Source organism: Myotis daubentonii, chromosome 16 (assembly GCF_963259705.1).
Source record: "Myotis daubentonii chromosome 16, mMyoDau2.1, whole genome shotgun sequence".
NCBI classification, from domain to species: domain Eukaryota; kingdom Metazoa; phylum Chordata; class Mammalia; order Chiroptera; family Vespertilionidae; genus Myotis; species Myotis daubentonii.
The window spans coordinates 42,418,913-42,431,455 of record NC_081855.1 but is presented as its reverse complement, the minus strand read 5'-3'; the positions used below and the strand labels follow the sequence as shown (position 1 = coordinate 42,431,455).

The 12,543-nt window shown below is 44.4% G+C and overlaps 2 protein-coding genes across 10 annotated transcripts in view; one reads left to right on the top strand and one right to left on the bottom strand.

Moving 5' to 3' along the window:
- Positions 1-4,349, bottom strand: part of NBR1 (NBR1 autophagy cargo receptor) — a 29,119-nt gene extending 24,770 nt beyond the window's left edge. For 4 of the 5 annotated variants that reach the window (XR_009449245.1, XM_059670283.1, XM_059670287.1 and 1 more), the window contains exon 1: positions 4,214-4,349. The gene's annotated coding sequence lies outside the window, so the exon portion shown is untranslated. Of the gene's footprint in view, positions 1-3,524; positions 3,682-4,213 lie in introns of those variants that run through there. The other variant, XM_059670285.1, reaches the window with a different exon arrangement.
- Positions 1-12,543, top strand: part of BRCA1 (BRCA1 DNA repair associated) — a 79,461-nt gene that overhangs the window by 17,645 nt on the left and 49,273 nt on the right. Inside the window, exons 1-2 of one of the 5 annotated variants that reach the window (XM_059670281.1) lie at positions 4,481-4,530; positions 6,476-6,574. The exons of 1 other annotated variant lie outside the window; for it this stretch is intronic. In XM_059670281.1, coding sequence (XP_059526264.1) covers positions 6,495-6,574 — 80 coding nt within the window. In that variant the 5' untranslated portion in view covers positions 4,481-4,530; positions 6,476-6,494. Of the gene's footprint in view, positions 1-4,396; positions 4,531-5,084; positions 5,396-6,475; positions 6,575-12,543 lie in introns of those variants that run through there. 3 more of the 5 variants (XM_059670279.1, XM_059670280.1, XM_059670278.1) reach the window with 3 other exon arrangements.

Sequence of the window (12,543 nt, the reverse complement as noted above, 5' to 3'; positions counted from 1 at the left end):
GGGTGCTACGGAGGCAATGAAACAATGTTTCTCTTCCTCTCCCCTCCTCTCTCTCTAAAAATATGAATAAAAACATATAATGATTGGTTAACTAAACAGATACCTATTATCTTCTAATATCAAGATAAATAAATTGGATTAGGTCCCTACTGCCAGGGAATTTATTTTTTACTAGAGGCCGGTGCATGACATTCGCGTGGCGGGGTCCCTCAGCACAGCCTGCTCGCAGTCCAGGAGCCCTTGGGGAATGTCCGAGTGACGGGAAGGGGGGGTGGAGGGGAGAGGGGCGGGCCTAAGCTGCAGTGGGACATCCTTAGCGCTGCCCTGGAGGTGGGAGAGGCTCCACCACGCTGTGCTTGCCAGCTGCAAACCCTCAGTCAGCCCAGGTTGTGGCTGAGCAGCGCTCTCCCTGTGGGAGCGCACTGACCACCAGGGGACTGCTCCTGCGTTGAGCGTCTGCCCCCTGGTGGTCAGTGCATGTCATAGCAAGCAGTTGTTCCACTGTTCCGTTGATTTGCATAGTATCCCTTTATTATATAGTATATTTTTATAACTTGAAAACATCATCCTACACTTTTCTTGGAAAAGAAGTTTTTTTCTAAATTGAGCAACCCAGGTTCTCTATTAGATGAATTTTAACAACTTAGAGGTCAAAACACTAGCCCTGTGGTTGGCAAACTGCGGCTTGCGAGCCACATGCAGCTCTTTGGCCCCTTGAGTGTGGCTCTTCCTAAGCCTTAGGAGTACCCTAGTTAAGTTAATAACAATGTACCTACCTATATAGTTTAAGTTTAAAAAATGTGGCTCTCAAAAGAAATTTCAATAGTTGTACTGTTGATATTTGGCTCTGTTGACTAATGAGTTTGCCGACCACTGCACTAGCCAAGAAACTACACTGAGGTAGCATTCAACACTCTCCATTCAAGTCTGTCTGTTTTTTGTAGTCTCTTTTACAGAGAATTTCAAACATACATAAAAGTGGAGAGTAATGAACACTTCTAACTAACAATGATCAATTCCAGGTTGCCCTCACTTCAGCTATACTGCTACACATCCCCAAACCCCTCAATGTGGATTGACTATAGTCAACTAATGTTTTAAGCAAACTATAGCAATTTAATTTTTACACTTGATTTTAGTCTAAAGGTCAATAAGTGATAGTAAACTAATTTTTTCAAAAAATTATGGGAAAATTTAAACCTATACAAAAAGAGAGCCCTAGCTGGTTTGGGTCAGCGGATAGAGCATCGGCCTGCAGATTAAGGGGTCCCAGGTTTGATGCCCAGGTTGCAGGCTCGATCCCTAGCAGGGGGCGGGCAGGGGGCAGCCGATCAATGATTCCATCATTGATGTTTCTATTTCTCCCCATCTCCCTCCCTCTCTGAAATCAATAAAAATATATTTTTGGAGAAAAAAAAAGAGAGATTGCCCAGATGGTGTAGCTCAGTGGTTGAGCATCCCCGACCCATGAACCAAGAAGTCACCAGTTCGATTCCTGGTCAGAGCACAAGCCCGGGTTGCAGAATCGATCCCCAGAAAGGGGCATGCAAGAGGCAGCCAATCAATGATGTTCCTTTCTCAACAATGTTTCTATCTTTTTATCCCTCTCCCTTCCTCTCTCTCTAAAAATCAATAAACACATATTATAAAGAAAAAGAAGAGATTAATATTTAATGAACCCTATGGGCTCAACAGCTATCTTCCATATTTAACATCAACTCAGGACTCATCTTTTTACAGCAAAACCCTTTTCCTATTGGATTATTTCGACACTGACAGCCATCATTTCTTTAAAAAAAAATTTTTTTTTAAAAATTGATTTCAGAGAGGAAGGGAGAGGCAGAGAGACAAAAACATTAATGATGAAAGAGAATCATTGATTAGCTGCCTCCTGCAAGCCCCCTACTGGGGATCGAGCCTGCAACCCCGGCATGTGACAATGACCTTAATTGAACCCAGGACCTTTCAGTCCGCAGGCCGATGCTCTATCCACTGAGCCAAACCAGATAGGGCCATCATTTCATCTATAAAATAATTATGTACCTCTAAAAGATAAGAATTTAAAAAACAATCATAATACTATTATCATGCCTAAGTTAACAATTCCTTAAAGGAATATCTATTCTGACTGAGGATTAAAAAAACTTTTATATAGATTGATTTTAGAGAGAGCATGGAAAGGGGAAAGAGAGAGGGAAGAGAGAGATTTGTTTTTTCATTTATTTATGCATATGCATTCATTGGCTGATTCTTGTATGTGCCCTGACCTGGGTTTGAAGCCAAAACCTTGGGGTCAATGCTCTAACCAAAAGAGCTACTCTGCTAAGGCATGTTTTTACTTAAGGATTTTGTTTACTGATGTGTTGTTAGGTTGATTTGTTTTTATGACTTTATAAAAAAAGTTTGTTTAAATCTAAATATAAACTGTAATGAAAAATGCTAGCTTTTAAACATATTCATTGACTTTTAATAAGCATCTACAAAGAGCCAGATTCTGATCCAGGCACAGAAGATAGGAGATGAACAAGATTAAGCTCCAGAAGTTTACGACATAAGGTTAAGGGAGCACAGGGGTTGAAAAGAATGGATTCCAGACACATTACTAGCCATGTAACTGTGAACAAGCTATTTAACCACTGAGCTTCAATTCCTTAATCTGTAAAATAGGTCTAATATCTCTGCTTTGACAACCTCACAATTTGGTTATCTTAAGAACCAAATAAAAATGTGTGTGCAAGTTCTTTGAAAATGTTACTCAAATGTAAAATTATGATAAACCCATGTTTAGAATCTAAAATAGTCCTGTTTCCCACAGTACAATGTACTGCCCTGTCAAACAATACAAGGTCATCAAAAAGGACCTTGAAGGTTTGAGGATTAAGGATTTTCTTTTTAATCCAAAAACAATTATCCCCCATTTAAAAAAATTCTCTGTCTCCACCTAGAGTCAAGTTCATCACCAAAACAATACCAGTTTCTAGCAACCCTGCTGACATCTAGTCATATGGAATGCAATTTGGGGGGTCCTTAAAACTTGAAAAGAATTCCTGTCAACACCCCAGAATCTTGTGCAAAAAAAAAAAAAAATTATGAAATAAAGTGATTGATTCAGTCTGCCAAAAGTGGGAGCCTCTGAAACAGCCTGACTTTTCAACTTCGGAGAAACACACTTCCAGAGGACACCCATCTCCTCCCCCCTCCCCCCTTTCTCAAATTACACAATTGGAAATTAGTTTAGATACTTTGGAGCTCGTCCAGCCGGCGGCTGATGAGAAAACAGGAAGTGGGGGAGGCTAGCTTAGCTGGATCACATCCAGGTCTTGGTAAAGAACTGGCTATTTCCGTTTGGCTTATACGTAAAAATTCTTTTAGCGAGAGCATTCATCTTGAACTGGTGGAGAACAGCAAAGCTATGGTTAGGCCCATCTGTCCTTGCAGTCTAAGCCAGTCACGACAGGGAGCTGGGGCCTAGGCCTTCAACTTTCATGAACTGGCATCATTCTAACTTCATGCCACTGACTCACCTTGGCTTGGCACAAGTCAGCTTTTCCTCTATGTCTAATTTTTTTTTTCTTTCCAGGATACCAACAATCTCTTTAATGAAACAGGCCTGGGAACCTGAGCTCTGATTACTGTCTCCACCAGAGACTTGTACAGATATCCCGGACGTTAAAAGCTGAGTGTCTGGACCTGGGAAGCTGGGTGTTGGACAAAATAAAGAAAAAAAAAACAACGGTGCCTTTCTAATACCGGAGTCCCCTGCCCAAGGAGACTTATGAGGCCCTTAAAAAGAAGGGGATGGGGTTGAGGCGGCTCTGTGTTGTTGTTTTGTTTTTTTCCTTGCAGACTTCATTTTAGTCTTCCCGTTATCCTTTCCTAGCATTCCGTGCCCCCCAAACAGTGTCACCCCCGCCCCCGCCGGACTCTCTCGTTTTCTTTACCTACTAGGCCCTCTTTGTGCCGGTGAGTCCCGGCCCTCCCGCAGCAGAAGCGGGCCGTTCTCGGCCACGGCCCCTCCATCCACCGGCGGCATCCGCCCCCTCGGCCCCTCGGAACACGAACGGCTCTCCCATCCCGTCACTGACAAATCCGCTGCCCCCAGACACGGGAAAAAGTCGCCCCTCTTCTTGACAGGACGCCTCCCTTGAACTTCCCCAAGCCCCTCTCGGAGCGACGTGACCCCACCCCCAGGTCATCGCAGCGGCTTCCTTACCAGCTTCCCGCCCCCGGGGGGCGCCTGCCAGAGGCCAGCGCAGGGACCGTTCGCCGCCAGCTCTGCTGCTACCCCTGCGGGGTGAATCTAACATGGCGGAGAGAGACAGAGGCTAGTCCCCAGTTTCTGAGTTTCCGACAAGATGATTGGCTCTTACTGCTTGTCCCTCAAAACTACCACCCTATGGATTGGTCGAGGGCGTGTTTGCGGGGGCTGGGCCAGAGCTGCCCGAACCGCACAACAATAATAAACACTGGGGATGAGGGGCGGAACCTCGAGTGCGCAGCCGTGGGCTGGAACCGCAGTCCCCTTCCCAGGTAAATTCTGCGCCCACTGCGATCCCTTAGGTCACTGACCTAGAGGACTACTTACTCGCGATGCGAGGGGCTGGATGGGAATTGTAGTCTTCCTAGGACTTGTAGGTTCTTCAGCTTATTCTCCTCTCTTAAGATGCGCAAATGTAACATTCCAATCCATATCTGTTGACGTGAGAAGTGTGCGAAGCTCTTTATGAACTGGGCCGCCCTGAGAATCGTGCCCGCTTCCAGTGTCGGAAGCTCCTCTCCATAGGACTACAGCTTCCAAGAAACACTGTGGCGAAGGTCTTGTGGTCCGCAATGCATGCTGGAAATCGTAGTTTTTTTTGCCTACAATCCTTTTATTTACCTAAACTGGAGACTTCCATTGAGGCGGAAAGGGGGAGGTAGCGAGACCTCACCTTGCGAATGGTGGGCACTATCTTGCGTTCAATTCGGGCCTCAGCGAGTCGGACCCCAGCACGGCAATCTCTGTGACGTAATAATAAGCCGTCTCTGGAAGCGTAGAGGTGAGAGGGCGGGCGCCTAATGGAAAACTCCGGGAGAATGCCTTCTCTCCCGTCCCTTACTAATTACGTAACAGGGAACGAATGGCTGGCCAATTGGAAGCCCCTAAGGACTCTCGGCTCTTTCAGCTCCGCCCTTCCGCAAACGTGTTGCGATCTCGTATTCTGAGAGGCTCCCGCTCAGCCGCAGCGGCCGGTTTCCGTGGCAACGGAAAAGCGCGGGAATTACGGATAAATTGAATCTGCGATTGCGCGGCTTAAGCTGCCTGAGCTCTCTCTACCCAGGACGGTCGCGGACTGCTTTTCGGACAACTGGGTTCCTGCGCCGGGAAAGCCGAGACGCTTTGATCTGAGTAGAGGTGAGGGAACTTTGGGGGGCGGACCGGCTAGGAGCAGGCGTGCAGAGAGTGGGGGAGGGAACTTCCGAAGGACAGCAAGGGGGGTGTTATCTGGCGGGGGCTAGCGGGAGCGTGGAACCCGGGACGCCTAAGAAGTGGCGTATGGCATAGTCGCGGGGAGGGGTGCACTTTGTGGGTCGCGCGGTGGGGGAGGCACCGAGAATAAGGAAGGGGTGTGTCCGAAGGGGAATCCAGATGATAGGAGCTGGAATGTGTTTTGAGGGCGCCACTATAATGTGAAAGAGGAGTTGGTATCAGTGAGAAGGGGACCCTGATGAAGAAAGAATAGGGGCAGAAATGTGCCGGGGAAGAGGAGGAGACAGGATTTTGTGGGAGGGAGCGCCCTTACGAACTGTATCCAGATACGTTTCCGAGAAGAGACTAGAGGAAAATGGAGGGGCATTACTAACCACAGAGGCCGCCGGCATTGGGGGTGCCCGAGGCTCCTGAGATGGGTGCAAGCCAGTGGAAGACACTGGGGAAGGACAGGGGTGGGGAGCCTTGGTTGGTGTTGGTTTTGTTTGTGTCGATTATGGTTTTATGCAAGAAAAAGAAAGCAGCCAGGATGATTGGAGAAATGTCAGGCTGCCACCACTCATCCATCCAGTCACCCCACTGTGGCTTTCCTTTCCCTTGCTTGGAGAAAGGAAGAGACCAAAGGGAAGTGGAAGGAAATGGTTGGAGGCTATATGTGAAAAAATAAAGAATTTAAAGTGACCTGAATTACAATGAAAAACTTAGAATGTTAAGAAATAAAGCTTTTGTTATTAGTTTTATGGTTGGCATAATTCTACAGCACTCCCATCTTAAATTTCTCCTATTTAAAAACCAGAGGCCTGGTGGTGCATCGGTGGGGTCCCTCGCCTGGCCTGCAGCAGAAACCAGCTCTCTGACATCCTCCAAGGGGTCCCGGATGGCAAGAGGGGGCAAGCCAGGCCGAGGGACCCCATCCGTGTCCTTGCATGAATTCGTGCACAGGGCCTCTAGTATATAGATAGATATGCATATAGACAAATAACCACATTTGTTTATGTGTTAAAGTTCATTGTAACAGGGAGAGATGGATTTATGTGCGGATCGAGTTGAAGAAGTACAAAATGTCCTTAATGCTATGCAGAAAATCTTAGAGTGTCCAATCTGGTAAGTCAACAGAATTTATTAATTTGAGATTTTTCCTTATATGAGTATATCCTATGCAAATGAATATAATTGACCTTACATATTAAGGAAGAAAAATTCTAATGTCTGTTAAGATTAGGCTATTAGTCCGTGTCCAATCTGGTAAGTCAACAGAATTTATTAATTTGAGATTTTTCCTTATATGAGTATCTCCTATGCAAATGAATATAATTGACCTTACATAGTAAGGAAGAAAAATTCTAATGTCTGTTAAGATTAGGCTATTAGCCTGGCCGTTGTGGCTCAGTGGTTGAGCATTGACCTATGAACCCTGAGGTCACGGCTCGATTCCCAGTCAGGGCACATGCCTGCATTGTGGGCTCGATCCCGTGTGGGGCGTGCAGGAGGCAGCTGAACAATGAATCTCTCTCACCAGTGATGTTTCTATCTCTCTGCCTCTCCCTTCCTCTCTGAAATCAATACAAATATATTTTAAAAATAAATAAATAAATAAATTGGAAAGCTGCATTTATTACTCCTTACCTTGAACAAAGGAGTGTAAATTTAAGTAAAATGTTTCTTGTGCTTCATGAAAGTTATTTCTCATATTTGGAGTCAAATAAATAAGATTAAAGAAAATGCAAGTTGTGTTTTCAGAGAAATACAAGATTTATAAGTAACCCTACTCTCCCTTGCCCTTCAACATTTCAGCCAAACAAAAACAAGAGCTAACTGAGATTTACAGCCTAATTTATGTAACATAAGAGTCAAAGAAGCAGGAAATGGCAATTGGGGGAAAATTGCTTTTAAAAAGTCATAAAACTCATAATTACAAAGAGTGATTAAAAAGTCCTCAATAGTGTGGCATTTGGGTCCATTGATTTTATATTTCCACAGAAAATTAAACCAGCAATGAAAAAACCTCAGATACATAAAAATTAAAGATGTAAGATGAGAAAGTTAATGCTAAATTTTCATTTTGGTCAAATACTGTATATTTTACAGCTGATATATTTTTTAAATCTGTTTTCTATTAGAAATACACAGGTTTTTAAACTAAAATTGTGCAGCCTAGTCATTGTTTAACTCATTTAAATGGAAAGTTCTAGGATGAGAATCATATCTACTTCACTTTTTTTCTTTACAGTGCCCAGAACAGCTTGCTGTTATGTCTCAATAGTTTCTGATTGTGAATGGAAACAGTGTTACTTATGGTAGCTGTAAAGTAGGTTTCTAGCTTTTTTTAGGTCTCGAGAGCTAAAATTCCTTCTTTTGGTCTCTAAGTCACTTTTGGCATTTATTTCTGATAATTGGTAGTTCTTTCTAACTTTTTACATATGACTATATAAATTTCTTGATTTTCAAAAGAGTTTTTAAAATGTGTATCCTGGTGGGTGGTTGTTACTTTTGGAACCTAATCTAGCTGCTTCTTCTAATCACATATCTGTTTTGGAACCTCAAAATGTAGGCATGTAGTTAGGCCTAAAGTATTGAGTGGTTTAAAAAGTGTTTTAATATTTGAGCACTTTTTTTAAAAAACTCTCACCTGAGGATATTTTTTCATTAATTTTAGGAGGAAGGGGGAGGGCGAGAGAGAGAGGGAGAGAGAGAGAGAGAGAGAAAGAGAAACATCGATTGGTTGTTGTCAGAGCACGCAGCAGGAGCCCTGGTGCTCTGAGTGGCTTTGAGTCCATGTATTCTTCTAAATTCTTCCATTTGACTACGCCAGGGCTGGCTCTTCTTCAAACCCTGCCCACTGTGCTAACTGTTGGGAACTTAGTCCAAGTTCCTCCTTTATCCTCTGCTCACTAGTAACAGGCGTTGGGTCCGAGCCCCTCTGCCTGGGGCTGGACCTCCTAGGACGCTGGGTCTCAGTCGGAGAAGCCGTGAGAGGTTGTGGGTAAATAAGAATGAGTCTTTATTGCTGAAGCCCATGGCCATGTGGCCATCAGACAAAACAGTTCTCACAGCAAAGTCCACACAGGCAGGCAGCCGGACACCGGCTGGTGAACATAAATCTTTCCCATAAAGCAGCATCAGTCTCTGTACCCACGCTGTTATCTGAGCAGCCACATGCTGCCGCCTAGACTCACCGCCTCAGGTCGTAGCGGTATCTCAGCTCTCCGACTCAGCGGCTCTCTCTAGCAGACTTCTTCACACACCTCATCCTGGCTGCTCTCTCCATACTCCAGCAGACTTCTTCTCACTCCCGCCTTAGCTGACTAGACTGGTCAGTAACCTACTTTTATAGTATTTAGATAAAGAAGGCTTCTTGCCAATAGTTACACCGATCATATTAGCTACTGAAGGGCACAGTGTACCATGTATCCTTATACCCACTCATGGTATCTTGGCCTGATTAGGATTCCCAGGCTCAGAGTCCTTAAACATCCTATTTAGGCTCATGCCCAGAGCAGCCTTTGGCCATTCTGGTGTATGGATTACAATGCCTCTGTGCTCTCATCGGCCTGGCGGGGTTCCCACTTTTGTCTTCTGTATGTGCCCTGCCTGGGGGTCAAACCCACAACCTAGGTATGTGCCCTGACCAGGAATCTAACCCACAACCTTTTTGGTGTATGGGATAACACTCAACCCACTGAGCTACCCGGCCAGGCTCTAGACACTTTCATAGTAAACATTTACTATCATCAGGACCTAGAAGAGGACATGTTAATTTTTGTCTTTTCATTCCTATTCCCTCTTCAAATTTTTCCTTCAACATTTACGACCTTTTTCCATATTGGAGTTTTTATCCGTTCAAAGTTTGTTTAGAGTATGTTTGTATAGTTTGGCTTATAATTACTATACTGAAATATAATTATTTCAGAATTAAGTCAGTGGTGAGAAGGAAAGCCATCTGGTGTAGCTAAATCCACTTTCTTTTACTGAGAATGTTTTTGATATCTAGCTTATCCGAGGAATAGTGATTTGGAAACAAATCAGAGTTCTTTTTTTTTTCCAGGTTGTTGTTGTTTTAAATCACATTTAGTCCCAATAATACTAACATTACACAAGTCATCTCAGGTTGGAAACATTTTCCCAAGTAGCTTTTAATTTTATTCTCACAATAGCCTGAAGAGACTGGTAGAGTGGGTGACAGTTTCCTTACAGGAAACTGAGGTTCAGTCAGGTAGGGTGCTTGGCCTAAAGAGATCTGGTAGTAGAATCTCAGCCTTCTGACTTAATGTGATATTTTTCTTTTCTTCCCCTGTGCTGCATCAGAAACCCCATGATTATAAGAGTTATGTTACCAAACTCTTGACAACCAGGCTATTTTGACACTTTCTGCTTCATTTATCAAAACTTCTATTCATTTTTTCTTTTTTCTTTTTTTTTAATAATTTTTTAAAATATATTTTATTGATTTTTTTACAGAGAGGAAGGGAGAGGGATAGAGAGTCAGAAACATCGATGAGAGAGAAACATCAATAGCCGCCTCCTGCACACCTCCTACTGGAGATGTGCCCGCAACCAAGGTACATGCCCTTGACCAGAATCGAACCTGGGACCTTTCATTCCGCAGGCCGACGCTCTATTCACTGAACCAAACCGGTCAGGGCCATTTTTTCATTTTTACTTTTAATTTCCAGGACCGTTCTTTGAATGCTGTTTTCCTTTTTTCCCCCAGAAGGGTCATGTTTACTGATTGCCTTCTCCCTGCATTATCCCTGTTTCCTATAAATTCCTTTTTTCTGTAAGTTTCTTCTGGTGTTTTTATTTTTATTATTTATTTTTGGTGCTCCGACCAGGAATCGAACCTGGTATCCTTTAGTCCGCAGGCTGATGCCCTGTCCACTGAGCTAACCCGGCCAGGGCTTTTTTCTTTCTTTTTTTTTAATGTTTATTGATTTCAGAGATAAGAAGGGAGAGAGAGTAGAAACATCAATGATAAGAGAGAATCATCATTCTGCTGCCTCCAGCACACCTCCTACTGGGGATCAAGCCCACAGCCTGGGCATGTTCCCTGATCAGGAATTGAACCCTGACCTCCTGGTTCATAGGTCAACATTCAACCACTGAGCCACACCACCCTGGCTCCATTGATTTTATATAGAGTGGAAGGGAGGGAGAGGGAGAGAAACACATCAATGTGAGAGAGAGACATCAATTGTGGGTCGGTGCTCTAACCACTGTGAACACCAGCCAGGGCCCTTCTCAAATCCTATCTAATAAAAGTGTAATATGCTAAGTGTCCGACCAGTTCTGTGATGTGCACTGACCACCAGGGGGAAGACGCTCAGACCAGTAAGTTAGCTTGTTGGTGGGATCCGGCAGATTGGGACTGGGCCAGAGAGCCAGACACGCCCTGGAGCCCTGCTGCGGTTCCTCCCTGGCCAGTCCGCCAACTTCCCGCAGTCCCTCCCCGGCCGGCCAGCTCCAATTGGCCCCAGTCGGGGCCGGCCAGCCAACCTTCTGCGGTCTTTCCCTGGCCAACCAGCCAACCTCCTGTGGTCCCTCCCTGGCCGGCTCCTGTCAGTGCCCACTGGGACTGGGCAAGATTGCCCCGATCGGCCTCGATCACCGGCCAGGCTGAAGGACCCCACCTGGGCACAAATTCGTGCACTGGGCCTCTAGTTTTTAATATTTGTCTAAGTTTATTTTCTCTTCTGTAGTTAGCTTATTACATTGTTTTTACAAAGTAATCACAAAGCCAACATCATGCACCTTTTGAAGTGATGTAATAGAAGTACACAGTGCCTAAAAGTGTTCTTGCCAAAAATTTGTTTTTGCCAAAAAATGGAACCTGAATTTGATCGAGCCTGTAGAGACTAGAGGAACATATTAAACTACACAACATAGGGTTACAATCAGCAAAATCCAGAATGTGGGAAATTCTACAGGTCAAATGACCTAGTTTTTTGTTTTTTTTTTAAATATATTTTATTGATTTTTTACAGAGAGGAAGGGAGAGGGATAGAGAGTTAGAAACATCAATGAGAGAGAAACATCGATCAGCCGCCTCCTGCACACCCCCCACTGGGGATGTGCCCGCAACCAAGGTACATGCCCCTGACCGGAATCGAACCTGGGACCCTTCAGTCCACAGGCCGACGCTCCATCCACTGAGCCAAACCGGTTTCGGCTAAATGACCTAGTTTTTTAAATAAGTAATGGGGGTGGGGAGACTAGAAGGGAAAATCTATAGAATAAAAGAGACTTGATGCCGGGGTCCAACCCCAGCAGGTCCAGGGGTCCCCAAAGGTGTGGACGGAGTCGGCGAAGAAGGAAGGACACGGAGACAGCGTTCAGTTGATCAGCAGCCTAGCCAGGATCTCCAGCCAAGTTCTGGTCTGGATCTCCAGAGAGGTTCTGCTTCAGATCTCCAGCCAGGTTCAGTCACCAGGTTCTAGTCAGGTTCTCTTGCCATGTTCTATAGTCAGGTTCAGTCCAGGGTCTATTGCCATGTTCTCTCCAGCGAAGTTCTTCTGTCTCCAGGCTCCGTGTAGGTTCTGTCTTCTGAATTCTGTCGTCTTGTTGCATCTGTATTTATACCAGTTGATTCCAATCCTATCAATCTCTATTCCAAAGGTTAGGGCGTTTCTTATCTCCATTCCAGGGAGTAAAGATTATGTAGCTTAAGCATGATTGTTCATAGTTAAAGTGATTTATTACCTGCCTGGCACTTAGTTAAGAGGTTTTATTCCCTCCCTAACATCAGGGGAAAATCCCTACCTGGGGAAACAACCTTTCTCAGAGAGGTGACCTTGGTTAAAACACATAGTGCCAAGAAGGTGAGCAAACATATTAAGAACAGTATGCCATATATGCCAGGTCCCTTGAAACAGCAAGCATGGACCGGCTCCCGGCAACTTGAGACATACCAGAGACAATGTGTGGATCTTGTTTGAATCCTGATTTACACAGATTTAATTATTAAACTTTTAAATGACAGGAAAATTACAACATTAATTATATAGTAGGTGATATTAAGGAAATTATTTTTTAGGAGTAGTAATGGTTTCATGGTTGTACGAAAAAAGTCTTTCTCT